Source organism: Petaurus breviceps, unplaced genomic scaffold (assembly GCF_028583685.1).
Source record: "Petaurus breviceps papuanus isolate PSGF00001 unplaced genomic scaffold, PetGlider_PUasm1.0 120, whole genome shotgun sequence".
NCBI lineage: Eukaryota > Metazoa > Chordata > Mammalia > Diprotodontia > Petauridae > Petaurus > Petaurus breviceps.
The window spans coordinates 2,511,310-2,527,623 of NW_027185627.1; the positions used below are offsets into that span (position 1 = coordinate 2,511,310).

The 16,314-nt window shown below is 37.4% G+C and overlaps 1 protein-coding gene across 1 annotated transcript in view; it reads right to left on the reverse strand.

The window, feature by feature from the left end:
• Nucleotides 1–16,314, reverse strand: part of USP31 (ubiquitin specific peptidase 31) — a 151,005-nt gene that overhangs the window by 61,726 nt on the left and 72,965 nt on the right. The window contains exons 7-9 of the mRNA XM_069089226.1: nt 8,526–8,706; nt 4,943–5,054; nt 4,003–4,097 (exon numbers count right to left, since the gene is read on the reverse strand). Coding sequence (XP_068945327.1) covers nt 4,003–4,097; nt 4,943–5,054; nt 8,526–8,706 — 388 coding nt within the window. The remainder of the gene's footprint in view (nt 1–4,002; nt 4,098–4,942; nt 5,055–8,525; nt 8,707–16,314) is intronic.

The window sequence follows — 16,314 nt, forward strand, 5'->3', positions numbered from 1 at the left end:
ACCTGATATATACATGGAAGGTAATCTTGGAAAGGCATTAGCAATCAGAGGTAGAAGGAAACAGAAAAGGCCTTCTGCAGAAGGTGTGATGTGAACTAATTCTTAAAGGAAATGAGAGAAACTAAGAAGAGATTATATGAAGGAGAATATATGCATATGCATGTATGTATATATGTATAACTATAGATACAAAGGCAGATGTAGCACAATGGGTAGAGCACCAGACCTGGTGTCAGGAAGACTAATGTTTCAAATTTGGCTGCACACGTTTACTAACTATGTGAGCTTGGACAAGTCACTTAACCCTGTTTGTCTCAGTTCCTTATCTGTAAAAATTACAAAGGAACTAACAAAAGACATGACAAACCACTCCAGTATATTTACCAAGAAAACCCCAAATGGGGTCATGAAGTTAGACACAACTGAAAGATTACCAAAAAAAAAAAATACACACACATCTCTTTACATAGATATAAAGACAGAGATAGAGATACATGTCTGGAAATCATCTGTCCAGAAAATGACAACTGAGCTTATGGAAGTTAGAAAGTCGGTGGCTCACTAAGTAAGGTTGCATAGACAGAAAAGAGAAGAAGATGAAACCCACTGTTCATGGATGTGACACAGATGAGGAAATAGCAAAGAAGACTGAGATGGAACTGTCGGAAAAATAGGAAGAAAACCAGAAGATTACAGTGTCACAAAAACTAAAGAGGAAAAAGTATCCAGGAAAGGAAAGTGACTAGTGTCAAACAGAGCAGAGAAGTCAGGAAGAATGTTGTAAAACAAGGGCTACATGTACTCATAGTGACATTATTTTCTTTCTTTTCGATTTATTTTTTAAAATATGTTTTCTTGATGCCCTTTGTTTTTATATCACAGTCTATTTTATAAATATGCTCCCTGTAGCTTCCCCCAAATTTAACCCTCCCTTATAGCGAAGAAAAAGTTTAACCAAAGCATTTAATACAGTGACCATATCTGACAATACATACAATATTCTGTCTAGTAGTTTCTCACCCCTCTGTTGAGATACGGGAGGTATATTCTATTATTTCTTCTCTAGAAATTATTTTCTATAGACCTGTTATCATAGAATAATAAGGAACTGTTCAGACATTTTGGAAAGCAATTTGGATCAATGCCTCAAAAGCTTTTACTGAGCATACCCTTTGACCCAGTGATATCACTACTGGGTGGGGGGAGGGGTGTCATCTCCAATCATCCAGATTTATATAGTGCCACTGAACCCAGATGGCTCCAGAGGAGAAAGTGAGGTTGGTCAGACTGTCCCCTCTCCTCCCTACCATACCTTCCTGTCCTATACCTTCCTCTCCTCTCCCTCTGTCCACATAGGGTATCATACCATTACCTGCAGGTGCTCTTTGATCACTGAAACCTCAAAAGATATCTTGGGATTTATGGACTAGATTTCTTTCCTAAAGACTATGCCTTAAATCCAATTCACTCAGCTCTCATAGATTGGCCAACCCCCAATCCCAGCCCAAGCCCCACTTAGCCTTCATTGTTTAGAGTAGGATTGGCTCAGAGTAAAAGTAAATAGCAATGGTTTCTGTTTTTGCCAGAAACCCTGAGGGTCTTCCCCTCCAAGATGATTTGGGGTTTTTTGGATTAGGTAAAAGAGGTCATTCTTTGTCTCATTTCTAAACTAGCCTTAATCACTGAATGGGTGTTTCCTTAGTCAAACTGAGACTTGGAAAAAAAAAAACCTTAGTTTAAAAAGCCGAAAGTCTCCCACTATATCTGGGGACATCTCTAGTTTTCTTCCATCTATATCTTGCCACTAGACCCAGGTGACTCAAAAGAGAGAGTGAAGCTGGTGAATGCATATCCTTCCCTCACTTAAACCCAATTCACTTGCAAGTCATGGCATCATCTTCCTGATGCCATGGTTCTCTGAGAACAAAGGACAAACAACATCACTACTAGGTCTATAACCCCAAAGAGATCACACAATGAGGAAAAGGACTCAAACGTACAAAAATATTTAGAGTAGCTCTTTTTGCAGTGGCAAAGAATTGGAAATGGAGGAGATATCCATCAATTGAGGAATGGTTGAAAAAGTCATGGTATATGCTTGTGAGGAAATGCCACTGTGCTAAAGAAAAAAAACTTTTAAAGAAAGCTGAGATTTGCATGAACTGATGCAGAGTGAATGAAGTAAACATAACTAGGAGAACAATTTATACAACAATCACAATATTGTAAAGACAAACAACTTTAAAGACTTAGGAAATCTGGTTCACATAATAAGCGATGACAATTTCAGAGGATACAAGATGAAGCATGCTACCCACCTCCTGTTAGAGGTGACGAAAACAGAGTACAGACTGAGACATGTTGGGGGGGTGGGGAGGGTTAGTCCAAAGCAGTAATTTGTTTTGCCTTTGACTCTACATGTTTGTAACAAAGGTTCTGTTTTTCTAGCTTTCTCAAGAGAGTGAGGGAGGTGGAAGGGAGAGAATTCAGATCTGACAATAAAAGAAAATTTAATTTTTTATAAAAAAATCAAGGAACTAAACTCATTTTGTCCCTTCCCTTCTCTGACACCATAGCACCAACACTGCCAGAAATTCTTCCATTCCATTTTTGTGTTTACCTCAGATCCTAAGGCATAAAAGTGAGTAAAGAACAGAGTATTAATTCTATTTTAAAGAGTAACAGAACAAAAGACACTTATGTCATCAAACCATATTTTTAGAAGGTGTAATTTTTAATTTATTCTTTTTTTCATTCTAGCACAGAACCCAAGAAAAGCCAAGTAACAGTTTCATCAACAAGAACATTAGGCTGCCAGGAGATGGGGTTTTTTTTCTTCAAACTGTCTATATCTTAATCTAGCTTTAAGGGTATTTTGTATACAGTGAGGTCAGTGACTTGATTCTTCATAAAATTATCAAAGTAAGCATCCTGATTCAGTGCAAAGACTGCTAGCTCTCAAGTTAGTTCAAATTTTAGCTCTGCCATTTAACTACCAATATGACCCTAACAAGTCATTCATCATCTTAGTTTCCTCATCCTTAAAACAAGGAGAGTGAATTAGGTAACTTACAAGGTCCCTTTCCAGCTGCCACAGTGATATTTAGGAATATCTTTAGGAAGAACAGATATAACTATAAAACCTCCCTGCTTAAAAAGTTCCAGTTGGCTCCCTGATTGCTTCTGAGATAAAACACAACCTCCTTTATTTGGCTTTCAGAGACCTGCACAATCTGACTCCTTCCCATCTGACTACTTTTCCAGATTTCTTGAGCACTACTCCCCTTCATCTACTCCATCCATGCTCCAGCCTAACTGACCTCAAGAAAACATGTCATTCCTATATCTTATGTCCAGTCATGTCTTTGTAAATGTTATGTCTCGTGAATAAAATTCACTCATTCTTTATTTCTGTCTCTTAGAATACCCCTACTCCCTCCAAAGTTAAACTTAAAACATCTCCTCCTACATGAAACTTTACCTGAGTGCCTACCCAGGTGCTAGTCTTCCCTCCACCCAATTACTTAATACACACACACGTATGTGTGTGCATGTGTATGTAGTTTTTCTATCCTGTATGTAGCTTGGTTGTATATATTTGTTTGCATGGTATCTCCCCCATTTAAACTGAGATAAACTCCTCAAGGGCAAGGTCTATCATTTGTTTTTTGTTTGTTTTTTTTTTGTATCTCCAGAATGTAGCATAATGCCTGGCACATAGAAGATACCTAATAAATGAATGCCCAACACATTCAAACTCTAAATCTATGATCCATAGACATGTTGTTATTCTTGCTATTTACCGAAATGTAAAGCACAAAACAACCATGAAATGAATAGAGAAATGTCAAATGACTCTCACTGTCATTTCAGAAATGTGCTATGTAAGCTAAGAAAACTTCAATTCCAGAAGATCTAATGAGGAATGTCCCTCTAATCCCAGGTATACAGACAGGTGAAGAGTTCCCTCAGCCAATGAGGTCAGGAAAGAAGTGGCTTTACCTTTCCACAGTTGGGTGGCATAGGGGCTGCTCCTCTTGTGGTAGCAAGTATGTGATTCCCACAACACTGACAACACGCAAACTGAATGGACACACCTATTATGAACACAAGAGTTAGGTTAGGTAGGATGCCTAGAACAAGTGTATTCCTGCAATAATTTAATGTAAATTTACAGGATGGATAAAAGGTCACTTTGTCAAGGAATCACTAAAGGAATGAATTCCTCTTGAGTACTTTAAGGACAATCCAATTTACTAAAAAAAATCTTCACTTATTTTAAATACAAGTTCATTTGCTAAAAATCTAACTAACATCATTTACATAAAGCAAAGTACTCTTGTTACATCATTTTAAGCTCATTGATATTTGTGTATTTATTCTCTTTTTTAAGATTAGGAGATCAAAATGTAAGTAAGTTATTGAGGTTTTTTTGTTTGGGTTTAAGCAAAGAACTACTGATGCTTAAAGACTGTTAGGATAAGATATAAAAATTCTACCAGGCTTTCTCAGTGTTGAACTTCATTAGTAATAGTTCATGTTATTACAGTAATTTAAGGTTTATGATATGCTTTCTATTAGGAAATTGTTATAATAAAATGTCTGGCAAGTCAAAGAAAATCCTTCAATGGCCAATTCCTTTAGTAGGAAAGATGGAAGGAAGGAAAGGAGGGAGGGAGGAAGGAAGGAAGGAAGGAAGGAAGGAAGGAAGGAAGGAAGGAAGGAAGGAAGGAAGGAAGGAAGGAAGGAAGGAAGGAAGGAAGGAAGGAAGGACTAAAAATCTATTCAGATACAACTTAGCTAAGTTACATTTCATCAGGTCTTCTCCGCACTGGAGCCTAGTTTCCTGCCCCGCTGAGAATTTGGAATTTTGAAGTCACTTTTCATAACTCATTTTCTTTACCAAGTATACAAAGATATGGAAACTAGAATGTTTACTCACCTGGATGCAAACTGTGGGTCTCAAAAAATACTGCATCTTTTCCAAAATCTCCTTCTGCAAGAGATCCCATGCTATTGTCTTCTCTAAGTGTAACACAAAGGGTTGTCCAAATCTAAGGAAAAAGAAAACATTTTTATTTGGCATATGGAGCCTTAATAATACAGCTCTTACTGTATTTCTACCATGAGTAAGACATTTAAGTCACTGAACTTTGAATTTACTCAGCTGTAAAATGACCATAATATGTAAATCATATAATTCACAAAGTTATTGAGAGGAAAAGATTATGTAAAATCTAAAATGCTATATGAATGAGGTGTTATTATTTTATTAGGCCAGGGTAATTATCTGGAATCAGAATAGGACTGTTCTTAGGACAGGTCTTAAATTTGAAATGAAACTAGAAATTCAACATAAATTACAACAACTCCCTGCTCCACAGCTTCAATGACATGAGAACAATAGAAAGAAAAGAAGTTTCCATGTTTAGTTCACATGTAACAACTGATAGGCCAGAATGGTATCTTGGGACTGCCATGGCAAAGCAAAGACAGGGGCAGGAAGAAAAGACCAAGATCAGAAGCTTGCCTTGTTAAGCAGTTGGGCAGACAAGAAGATTGAATACCAGAGAAGTAGGGCTATAAGGATGAACTAAGTACAGTGGGGTCAGGCAGACAAGAAGTCACCTCTTTCGAAAACAGCTAAGACAGGATGAAAAGGAAGGCAGAATCCATATTCCAGGGAGCCAGAGTCAATAAGAACAACACAGTAAAAAGGAGCTCACTGAATTTAGAGTACAGACTATCTACCTGCTAGGTAAGACATACCCTAAAAGCCCCAAAAGTCAATCATAACTAGATGTTACATTTGAACACCTCTAATTCCACAGGAAAAGCTAATTCTCTTCCTTCTGAGGGCTAGAATAGGGGTTAATATGGGATCAATAATTTTTTTTTAGTTTTTATAACTTTATTTCAATGTAATTGGTTTCCTTTGTAATCCTATATATTTTATGCATTTATTTTATGCATTTAAAAGCATTATTCTGAGGAGTCCATTCAGGACACACACACACACACACACACACACACACACAAAGTTAAGAACTCCTGTTCTGGTGGTTTGTAGGAGTAGGTGTGTTCCAAAGACTGTACCATATTCAGTCTACTAGTAAATAGGGGCATTTCTAGATCTCCTTTGAGACCAGGATATACTAAAAATAGTAATCCAACAACATAGAAGGAGGAGGCTATGATATAACAACCTGGGAAGAGTTTGTCCCAGGAAGTATTGATCAGGGATAAAAGGGAAAACCCAATAGATTTGAGTGAGTTGGGATTTAGCTGTCTGAAGTTTCCCAAGGTAGAATAGGCAGCCTTTTGTCTCTTTGCTCAGACAACTATGTAATCAGATTAACAAGTCTGAAGAAAAGAAACAAAGATTTAGATTGAAGTAGGACAAATTAAAAAAGTGTTATTAAAAAAATTTAAATAATTCACTTCAGTGATTAGAGAAATGCAAATCAAAACAACAATGAGGTACTACATCTCACTAGCCAGATTGGCTAAGATGACAAAACAGGAAAATGGCAAATGCTAGAGAGGATGTGGAGAACACTAATGCATTGTTGGTGGAGTTGTGAACTGATCCAGCCATTCTGGAGAGCAATCTGGAACTATGCCCAAAGGGCTATAAATAAGCGCATACCTTTTGACCCAGCAATTCCACTTCTAGGGTTATATCCCAAAGAGATCAGAGAAGTGGGAGGAGGACCCATAAGTACAAAAATATTTATAGTGGCTCTTTTTGTGGTGGCAAAGAATTGGAAATCAAGGGGATGCTCATCAACTGGGGAATGGCTGAACAAGTTGTGGTATATAAATGTAATGGAATACTACTGTGCTATAAGAAATGAGGAGCAGACAGACTTCATAATAACCTGGAGAGACTTAAACAAACTTATGCTGAGTGAGAAGAGCAGAACCAGGAGAAGTCTGTACACAATCACAGACACAACGTATGTGTGACGACTAACTTCAATAGACTGGGCTCCTCTCAGCAATGTAAGGTTATAAGACAACTCCAAAAGACTCATGATGGAAAGAGATACCCACATCCAGAGAAAGAGATGTGGAGTCTGAATGCAGAGTGAAACAAACTACTTGCTCTGTTTCTTTTTCTTGTTTTGTTTTGTTTCCTCTTTCCCACTGATCATTCCATCAGTCATAATCCATCTTTACAACCTGACTAATGATTAATGTGAAGATATTTGTAGATCCTATATTTGAGTGCATGCCGCCATGATGGCAAGGAAGGGAGAAAAGGGAGGGGGAGAAAATTTGAAACTCAAGCAACTGTGGAACTGAATGTTGTAAATTAAAAGTAAATAAATCAATTTTAAAAAAATAAATTAATAATTCACTTCAATTTGAGGCTGCTGAGCTAAGGAATACAAGCTAAAAGATAACAAGAAGAGGCAGCTAGGTGGTGCAGTGAATAGAGCACTGGCCCTGGAGTCAGGAGACCTGAGTTCAAATCCGGCCTCAGACACAAAAACTAGCCATGTGACCTTGGGCAAGTCACTTAACCCCAATTGCTCTTCAAAAAGGAAAAATAAAATAAAAGATAACAAGAAAAAAATCTAATAAATAACATCTCTGTTTTATCTAGATCATGTTTAGGAGAGAGATGATGGATCCAGTGATATTTAAGGGATAACCAGTCCTTGTCCCTCCCTAAATAAACACAGGGTTTTTTTTGTTTTTTCAGCTCCCAGTTCAAATAGCCCATCACATATACCGTAGTTAACTGGCTACTCCAAGTCATGAAACAGAGACCCTTGCGTAGCTTGGTATGGCAGGTGCAGAAAATAACTGATACAAGGGGCGAGTGATAAAGAACTGGGGGAAATTCATAGACCATCAGAGTGTGAAGGACCATAACATATCATGTAGTATATCCTCCTCATTCTACAAATAATAACACAAATATCAGGGACAAAAACCAGGAATAAGCTGTCTCATTAGATAGCCTACTGCTCTCCATTGGCTCTTTTCAATCAATTCAAAATTTTTGGTATTTCACCTACACTTATGTGTAAGACTGATGTATGGTTGGTGAGGGTCCAGAGAGATACAAAAAAAGCACAACACAATCTTATGGAGCTTACAATCTAATACAAGAAATAAGATATGTACACAAATAATTATAATATAAACTGAATATGTTAAGAGCCTTAAGAGAAAGAAATGGTATGGGAATTCACAATAGAGTAATTAGCAACAGGACGAGGATCAACCATCACAATCAAATATTTCTATGCAAAAAAACAAAATTCTGGTTGATCTCTTGTGGTTGGAATTCTATGTCTCCGCATGGCATACATGTAAACATGTCTTATGTCATATTAGCTGTCAAAATAGATTAAACCCTGGCATATATAGCAAGCAATCTTTATACCCCCAGTGCCTTGTTAGATGGAAGCATACTAAGACCAAAAGGTCTTTTAAAAAATTGAAATTGAAAAAAAAAATTTTGAAAAAAGTAAATTGGATAAACTGTTAAGAAATAGACCTGTTTTTACCTTTTCCCCTGCTGCCCAGTGCATGCTCTATTACACACAAGCAGAACAATCTTGTCATTTCCTGTTCTTGTGGAGGGCAAGTCCGGCTTCCCTTGTTTTGTGGCTGTCTGTGCATGAGAAGATATTCTATGGTGGTCACTGCCAAACTTCAAGCTGTTCATGTTGTTGTTTAGATGCATTCCTGAAGTAGAATAAGAACAAGTAATTTTTCTCCCACTTAAGCATTCTTTTTTACTCTAGGTATAACTTGGGAATTTTACTTAATAATGGAATCAAAGGCTACTCTTGCAACACATTTTTTAGAAAAATTTTTTTCTTCAATTTGGAACTATGCGCAAGGGCTATGAAACTGTGCATACCCTTTGATCTACCAATACCACTATATCCACTGTATCCCAAAGAGACCAAAGAAAAGTGGAAAAGACTTATATGTACAAAAATATTTATAGCAGCTCTTTTTTGGTGGAAAATAACTGGAAATTGAGAGGATGTCCATCGATTGGGGAATGACTGAACAAGTTGTGATATAAGGTTGTGATGTAATACCATTGTGCTATAAAAAAATGACACACAGGATGGTTTCAGAAAAACCAGAGAAGACTTATATGAATTGACACAAAAGTGAGCAGAACCAGGAGAATATTGTACAAAGTAATAGCAATATTTTAACAATGATCAAGTGGGAAAGACTTAACTGCTCTAATAAAGACAATTCCAAAGGACCCAGGATGAAAAATGCTATCCACCTCCAGAGAGAAAACTGACGAACTCTGAATGAAGACTGAAGCTTAATTTTTTCACTTTATTTTTCTTGGTGTATTGTTTGTTTTCTTTTGCATCATAGCTAATATGGAAATACATTTTCCATGACTTCACGTGTATAATCAATACCATATTGTTTGCTCTCTCAAGAAAAGGGGGAAGGACAGATGGAGGGAGAAAATTTGGAACTTAAATTTTTTTTAAATAAATGTTAAAAAATTTTCAAATGTAATTGGAAAATATATGACAAAATACCTAAAATACATTTTTTAAAAAAGAAAGAAAACTGTGTTTCTTTCATAGGATCACAGACTATTAGAGTTGTAATGGACTTCTGAGGTTATCAAATCTGGCCCATAACTACTCAACTACAGCTGCCTATATAACTCTCTTCTTCCTCTCCAAAAAATGGCCATCAAGTATCTGCATGAAGACCACAAATGATATCATACTATTTACCTAATTGTTAAGAAGTTTTTCTTTATATTGATTTAAAATGTGCCTTTCTACAACTTCTACTCATTGTGCCTAGTTCTGCCTTTTTTTTTTATCTTAATTTTGGCTTTCTTCTTGATTCAGGAGACTGAAAATTGCAAATTTTCACTTTAGTTAACTTTGGGCGTTGCTTAGGAAAGTTGATTTTCCTCACAAAATGGGGAGGGGGTGAACTTCTGCTTCTCCCAAAATCTACCTACCTATAAAAGAAGCAAAATGCAAAACCAAAAATGTTGGTTGACTTATAAAACCATAAATAAAAAGGAAATATTGATATGATAATGACACAATAATGAATATGATAACATGTAATTGGAGGGAATTAACACTACAACAGCAATACCTTTCCCTACTTAAAGTACAAAAAAACAACAACCAGTAAGAAACATGGCTATACGTGACTAGAACAAAAGCCACCTTAAAAAAAAAAAAAGTCTGTAACATCTAGTGGAGTCAACCAAACAGCTCAGGCTGAACTAAATGAAGAGAAATTTTGGTTTACCTGAAACAGTACTGGTTATGAAAGACATCTCCCTAGCAGACATACTTTCAACAAGACAGAAAACCTTATACCGGGCCAATAAGAGATAAAATGCAAGGTACTGGATGAAATCAGTGTGGCCAAACAAAGGAATTCCGACTTGGAATAAAGGGACTCGGGTTGAAATCCTCACACAAAAACTTGCTAGCTATAGCATCTTGGCAAGTTAGACCTTTGTGAGCATCAGTTTCCTCATTCAAAAAAACAGGCACATCTAATGCAGAGTAAAGTCAGCAGAGCCAAGAAAACAATATCCACAATGACTACCGTGACGTCAATTGAAAGAACAGCAATTGAAAGTGGATCAAACAACTGAAAGTGAACGTTACAGAATTATAAAGAATAATCATGACCACAAAAAAGAGGTATGAGAAGACAACTTCCCAATTGCATCCCCCATCCTCCCTCACCTTACCCACCCCTGTCTAAGCTTTTGCAGAGGTAAAAAGATGCGCAGGTATGAATCACTGCATCTATTTTCAGAAGTTCTTAATATACTGATCATTTTTACTGACTTTTTTCCCTTCTTCCTCTTTTTTTTTCTTTAAAGAATATTCATTGTTATAGGTGAGGGAGGGAAAAGAATACTGGGGGAAATTTCATTGATGTAACAAAAGACATCAATAACATGTTATTTTTAAAAGTGGGTATGATAATATTTATACTACCCACCTAGCTCACAGAATTTTTGTAGGGAAAGCACTTCACAGATTTTGAAGTGTTCTATATGTAAGTTTCTATTACCATTTTGCTTCAGTTTCATACAGGAGGCTAGAACCACCTGAGAGATTAAGATCAAGTTAAAGAGAAAAAAGTAAATCTTGGTACAGAATGGTAAGCAAAGTGACAGTGGGGAAACAACAGACAAGCACAGAATGGAGAGGCCTAAAAAGTAGAAAACAGTACACCAGAAACCATTGAGAAGGACATTAAGCACAAAAGAGGAGGACTGTGATTAATGTATATTCTTTTCAACTCATTGTGCCCCTCCCTACTATGGGCCTAAAAGCTATTTACGCCTTGACTTCCCAACACAGAATTTTACTAGAAAGTCTACATAGATAAAGTGATTTCAGGATACTGTTAGCCCACAAGTTCTTAGTAAAAGAAAGAAAAATTGTAAAAAAAAAAAAAAAAAAAAGAGGTAGCAAACACTTCTGTTAAAGAAAAGCTGATGATTATTTCTGTAACATGGATTACAGATATGTGGGTGGTAGGGTGGCTGACCTAGTTTCTGGTATTATAACTTTGTTGCCTTGAATTTCTAGCCAAGTAATGGATTTTCTGGGTAGCTTAGCTTAATTACAGTAATTTGACATAATTTATTTATGTTCTGTAGCTTAGGATGAAGATCTAAGAGCTATCACTTGAACCTCAAGCCAATTTTTCTTGATCCCTTCACAGCCCCTAAGCTGAGTTTGGCATAATGGGTTAGAAGTTAAAGTTAAAAAGCTAGCTCTTCTCATCTTCCATCTTTGTTAGCATATCTTTGTTCAAAACACCCTGTCCAACAGGCTGGTAATATTAGATACCAAATTCCTTTCCTTTTAAATATCACAATGACTTCCTAATGATTCTTCCCTACCCTACCAAAGAACTCTCCCTTGTAATAAACAAACAAAAAAATCAACATATTGGTCATGTCTAAAAATATACATCTCATTCCACACCTCTAGTATACCATCTCTCTCTGGAGAAGCAGAAAATATGTTTCATTATGGGTCTTCTGAACTGACACAAATATTCCCAAATGATAAAAGGTAATGTATCTACAAATAACTTTTTCAGGTACCTCATCCTGGCCCACAGATGGCCCTGGGTTCTTGAAAGTTATAATGGAAGATCATAAACTCCTACACAGTCTATTGTGCTGGAAAGGCTTTGGGATATAATTTTCAACAACAGACTATATCTCCTTTCCAAAGACCAAGCTAAGTATGGAAGACTACACAGCAGTATGCAGGTCATTTGGCACAACAAAATAAAAGTGACCAAATTTGGATGGTATCAAAAAGGCCCCAGAACTGTTTGGGTAGGGGAACAGCTACAGATATAGATTCTGGAGGATGACAGGAGAGGAGTATGACTGCCAATACTCAAAGTCCTGCTATGGTCTGAGAAAATTAAAGTTAAGTATTTTTTTTTCCTTTAGGCTATCTTGCTCCAATACTCTCAGGAATTTCTGAAACTTCAGCATCTGTTGAAACGAAGACCACTGGGGTTAAGCTGAGACCACTGGGGTTAAGCTGGGTCCCTAGGTATCTAGGTATGGGGAAAGGAGTGAGGGCTCCATCCTAGTCATTAGACTCCAAAAAGATTCCCTCCCCACTCCCACAGAACGTAATCCTATCCAGCTAATCTCTACCCCCAAAGCAGATGGAAGATTCACATCAGATAACAAGTAAGGGCTTCCCAGGTCTAGACTAAAGCAGGGTGGGATGGTAAGATGATACCTAATTGGTACCAAAGGTGCCAGGCCAATAAATTTCCACACATTTCTGCCCGACAGCTGCGTTTGTCACTGCTGACCAGCCCATCCCTTCTAGACATTCTCTCTTCCCTCAGTTTTCTTTATACATCTCTCTTCTGCTTCTTTGCCTACCTGAATATGCTTTCTCTGTCACCTTTGTGGCATCACCAATTCCCCACTAACTAATTGTAAAAGTTCCCCAAGGCTTTCTCTAAAGTCTTTTTATCTTCTATCTTTATACTGACTGCCAGTGATCTAATAAGCAAATACGGGCTCAGTTTTCTTCTCTTTTCAAATGACTCCCAGATGTATGTACTCAGCTCTAGCCTGAGTTCCAGTCTCATATTTTATATATTTATATGATTATGAATATATAATATGAATATTTATCATATTCATATTTCATTATATATTAACTGTTATATTTAATTATATATTAACTGTTTATTGGATATCCCCAAATGAATATCTTGCAGTTATTTCATATACAACATTTTCAAAATGTAACATATTCTCTTCCCCTACTAAATCACTGCTTCTCCAAATTTACCTAGTTCTTTTGAGGGCACCACCATACTTCCAATCATGTACCTTTCCAACTCAATAGAGGGCTCTAGCCCTTTACCCTCATCTACTAGGGGTCAGTACTCACTCGCCATAACAAAAAGAAAATAGTCATTTTCTACTCTTTCACCTGTCATAACCAATAAATTTCCAAATCTATTAGATTATACTTCCACAGTCTCTTAAATAACTGTAAGTTTGGGGGCTGCTAGGTGGTGCAGTGAAGAGAGTGCTGGCCCTGGCATCAGGAGGACCTGAGTTCAAATCCAGCCTCAGACATTTAACACTTACTAGCTGTGTGACCTTGGGCAAGTCACTTAACCCCAATTGCCTTGCGTTCCCCCCTCCAAAAAGCAAAATAATAATTGTCAGTTTCTCCCCACTCACATGACCACCATCCTCATTTGGGCACTCATCACTTCTAAGCTGGACTATTGTAATAAAAACCCAATAACTGGACTTCTCATACACAATCACTCCTCACTTCATTGCATCCTCCTCACAAATGTCAAAATAATATCCCTTGCAATCATCCAACCACATCCATGCTTAAGAAGCCTCAATAGCTTCCTCCTGCCTCTCAAAATAAACTATAAACTCCTCAACTTGACATTTAATATCCTTCGAAATCTGGCTCCAGTCCACCTCTTCACACTTGTATGACATTACTGTCCTTCACACATTCCACATCCCAGCCAAAACCACAGACTTGGAATTTTAGCTCCTACCTCCCCATGCCTTGAATGTAATCGCTCCCTTACCTCTGTCTCCACAGAACCTCTGGCTTCCTTAATGGCTCAGTACATGTGCCACTTTCCACAGGAAGTCCTTCCTGAACCTCATAGTTATTCATGTTTGCTTACTTCAAATGAAAATGTCTTCCTATCCCCAGCACCAACTGCAACATCAGAGCCATTTAATAAATTCATGCTGGATTGGAAGCTACCAGATGATCTACTCCTGTAGATGGGCAATATGGGGTGGTGGGAGGAGCCTTGGATTTGGAGATAGAGAACCTGAGTTTGAATCTTCAGTTCTGTCTTTCATGATCTGTATGATTTTGTGCTAGTCACTTAACCTCTCTGTGCCTCCATTCTCTCATCAAGGGCAGCTAGTGGTGCAGTAGACAGAGCACACTAGGTCTGGAGTCAAGAAGACCTGAGCTCCGATCCTTCCTTAGACACTTAGCTGTGTGAGCCTGGGCAAATAACTTAATGTTAGTTTGCCTCAGTTTCCCCATCTGTAAAATGGGGATAACAAAAGCACCTATCTCCCAGAGTTGCTGTGAGAATCAAATGACATAATAATTGTAAAGCACTAAACGCTGACTGGCACATAGTAAGCACTATATAAATGTTAGCTATCATTATTATTATTATTATTTGTAAAATGAGGTTAGATTAGATGTCTTCTAGGGGTCTCCTCCAGCTCTACATCTATGATCCCCTGAGTCTTGCCTCTCCTCCCTGGCTCTGGGCTCCTCTTCTGACTCTTGGCAAAAAAAAAAAAAAAAAGGTATAAAAATTCTCAGTTATTCAACCATTTGATAAATTTCATGACAACCCATTTTGAAATTTTTAAAAAACCACCAATGCCCCCCTACACACACACACACAAAATAGCCTTTTCATTTCCACTTCTGCACTGAAAGCTATCAGAATGGGAGAAAAAGAAGCAAAAGGTGTTAAAAACGACAGCATTTTTTTTAAACCATCTATAAACACTCTAAATGACCTGCAACTAGAAGATCCAAAGCAGATCAATCTTGACCTTCTTGCTATAAGGAAAAATAGAAGATAAAAAAAAAGTTGCAAATAACCAGAAAGATGGCTCACAGATTTTCTTTGGAGGAAAAAATGGAGTTGACAGAGTTGATTTTCTCACATCTCCAAAGTCAACAAGAAACATCATTTCATTAGATGGTGATTTCAAATTGCAATGCTCATGATAAACATTTGCAAGAAGATCAGCATAAAAATGGCAACAACTGGGTTGTGCTAAACAGCTGTAATAGATAGTGAAGAGGTAAAGAAATGATACGAAGAACTCAATAGGAGCCTCCAAGATAAATCAACATATACTTTAGTACTCTGAGACTTCAGTGCAAAGGCATAGAAAAAAGTAGCAAATATGTGTGTGTGTGTGTGTGTGTGTGTGTGTGTGTGTGTGTGTGTGTGTGTATATATATATATGAAATATATATGGAAAACACACACATTTGTATAGACAGTTAGAGGACAGTGGATAGAGTTCCAGGCCTGGAGTCAAGAAGACTCATCTTCACAAGTTCAAATCTGACCTCAGACACTTACTAGCTGTGACCCTGGGCAAGTCACTGCTTGCCTGCTTGCCTCAGTTTCCTCATCTGTAAAATAAGCTGGAGAAGGAAATGGAAAACCACTTCCATTATCTTGGCCAAGAACACCCCAAATGGGGTCACAAAAAGTCAGACACAACTGAAATAACTGAACCACAACAATAACAACATATGTGTATATATGTAAATGTGCATATATGCATCTGTATACATGCATACATTGAAAAACATGATTCAGGAATAAGAAAGGAAAGCCAAAGATTTATAAACTATACAGAATCCTCATGTCAATTTATCCATGGATACTTTCTTCAAAAAGAACACCAAACAACACTGCCCCCCCCCCCAAAAGTGATACTGATTATAGTCCAACAAAAATAAAATGGCGATTTACTGCTTGTGGGAATCATTCCGGAATCAGCTGTCTATATACCATTAGATCACTGACTTCCTATAGCAAAGATCAAAAGCAAATTGTAATACAAATGTGTTTCCTATCCTCCGAATTGAGGCAATTCCAACCTAATCTACTTAAACAAGCCATTAGGAAGGAAGGAAGGAGGGAAGGAAGGAGGGAAGGAAGGAAGGAAGGAAGGAAGGAAGGAAGGAAGGAAAGAAGGAAGGAAGGAAGGAAGGAAGG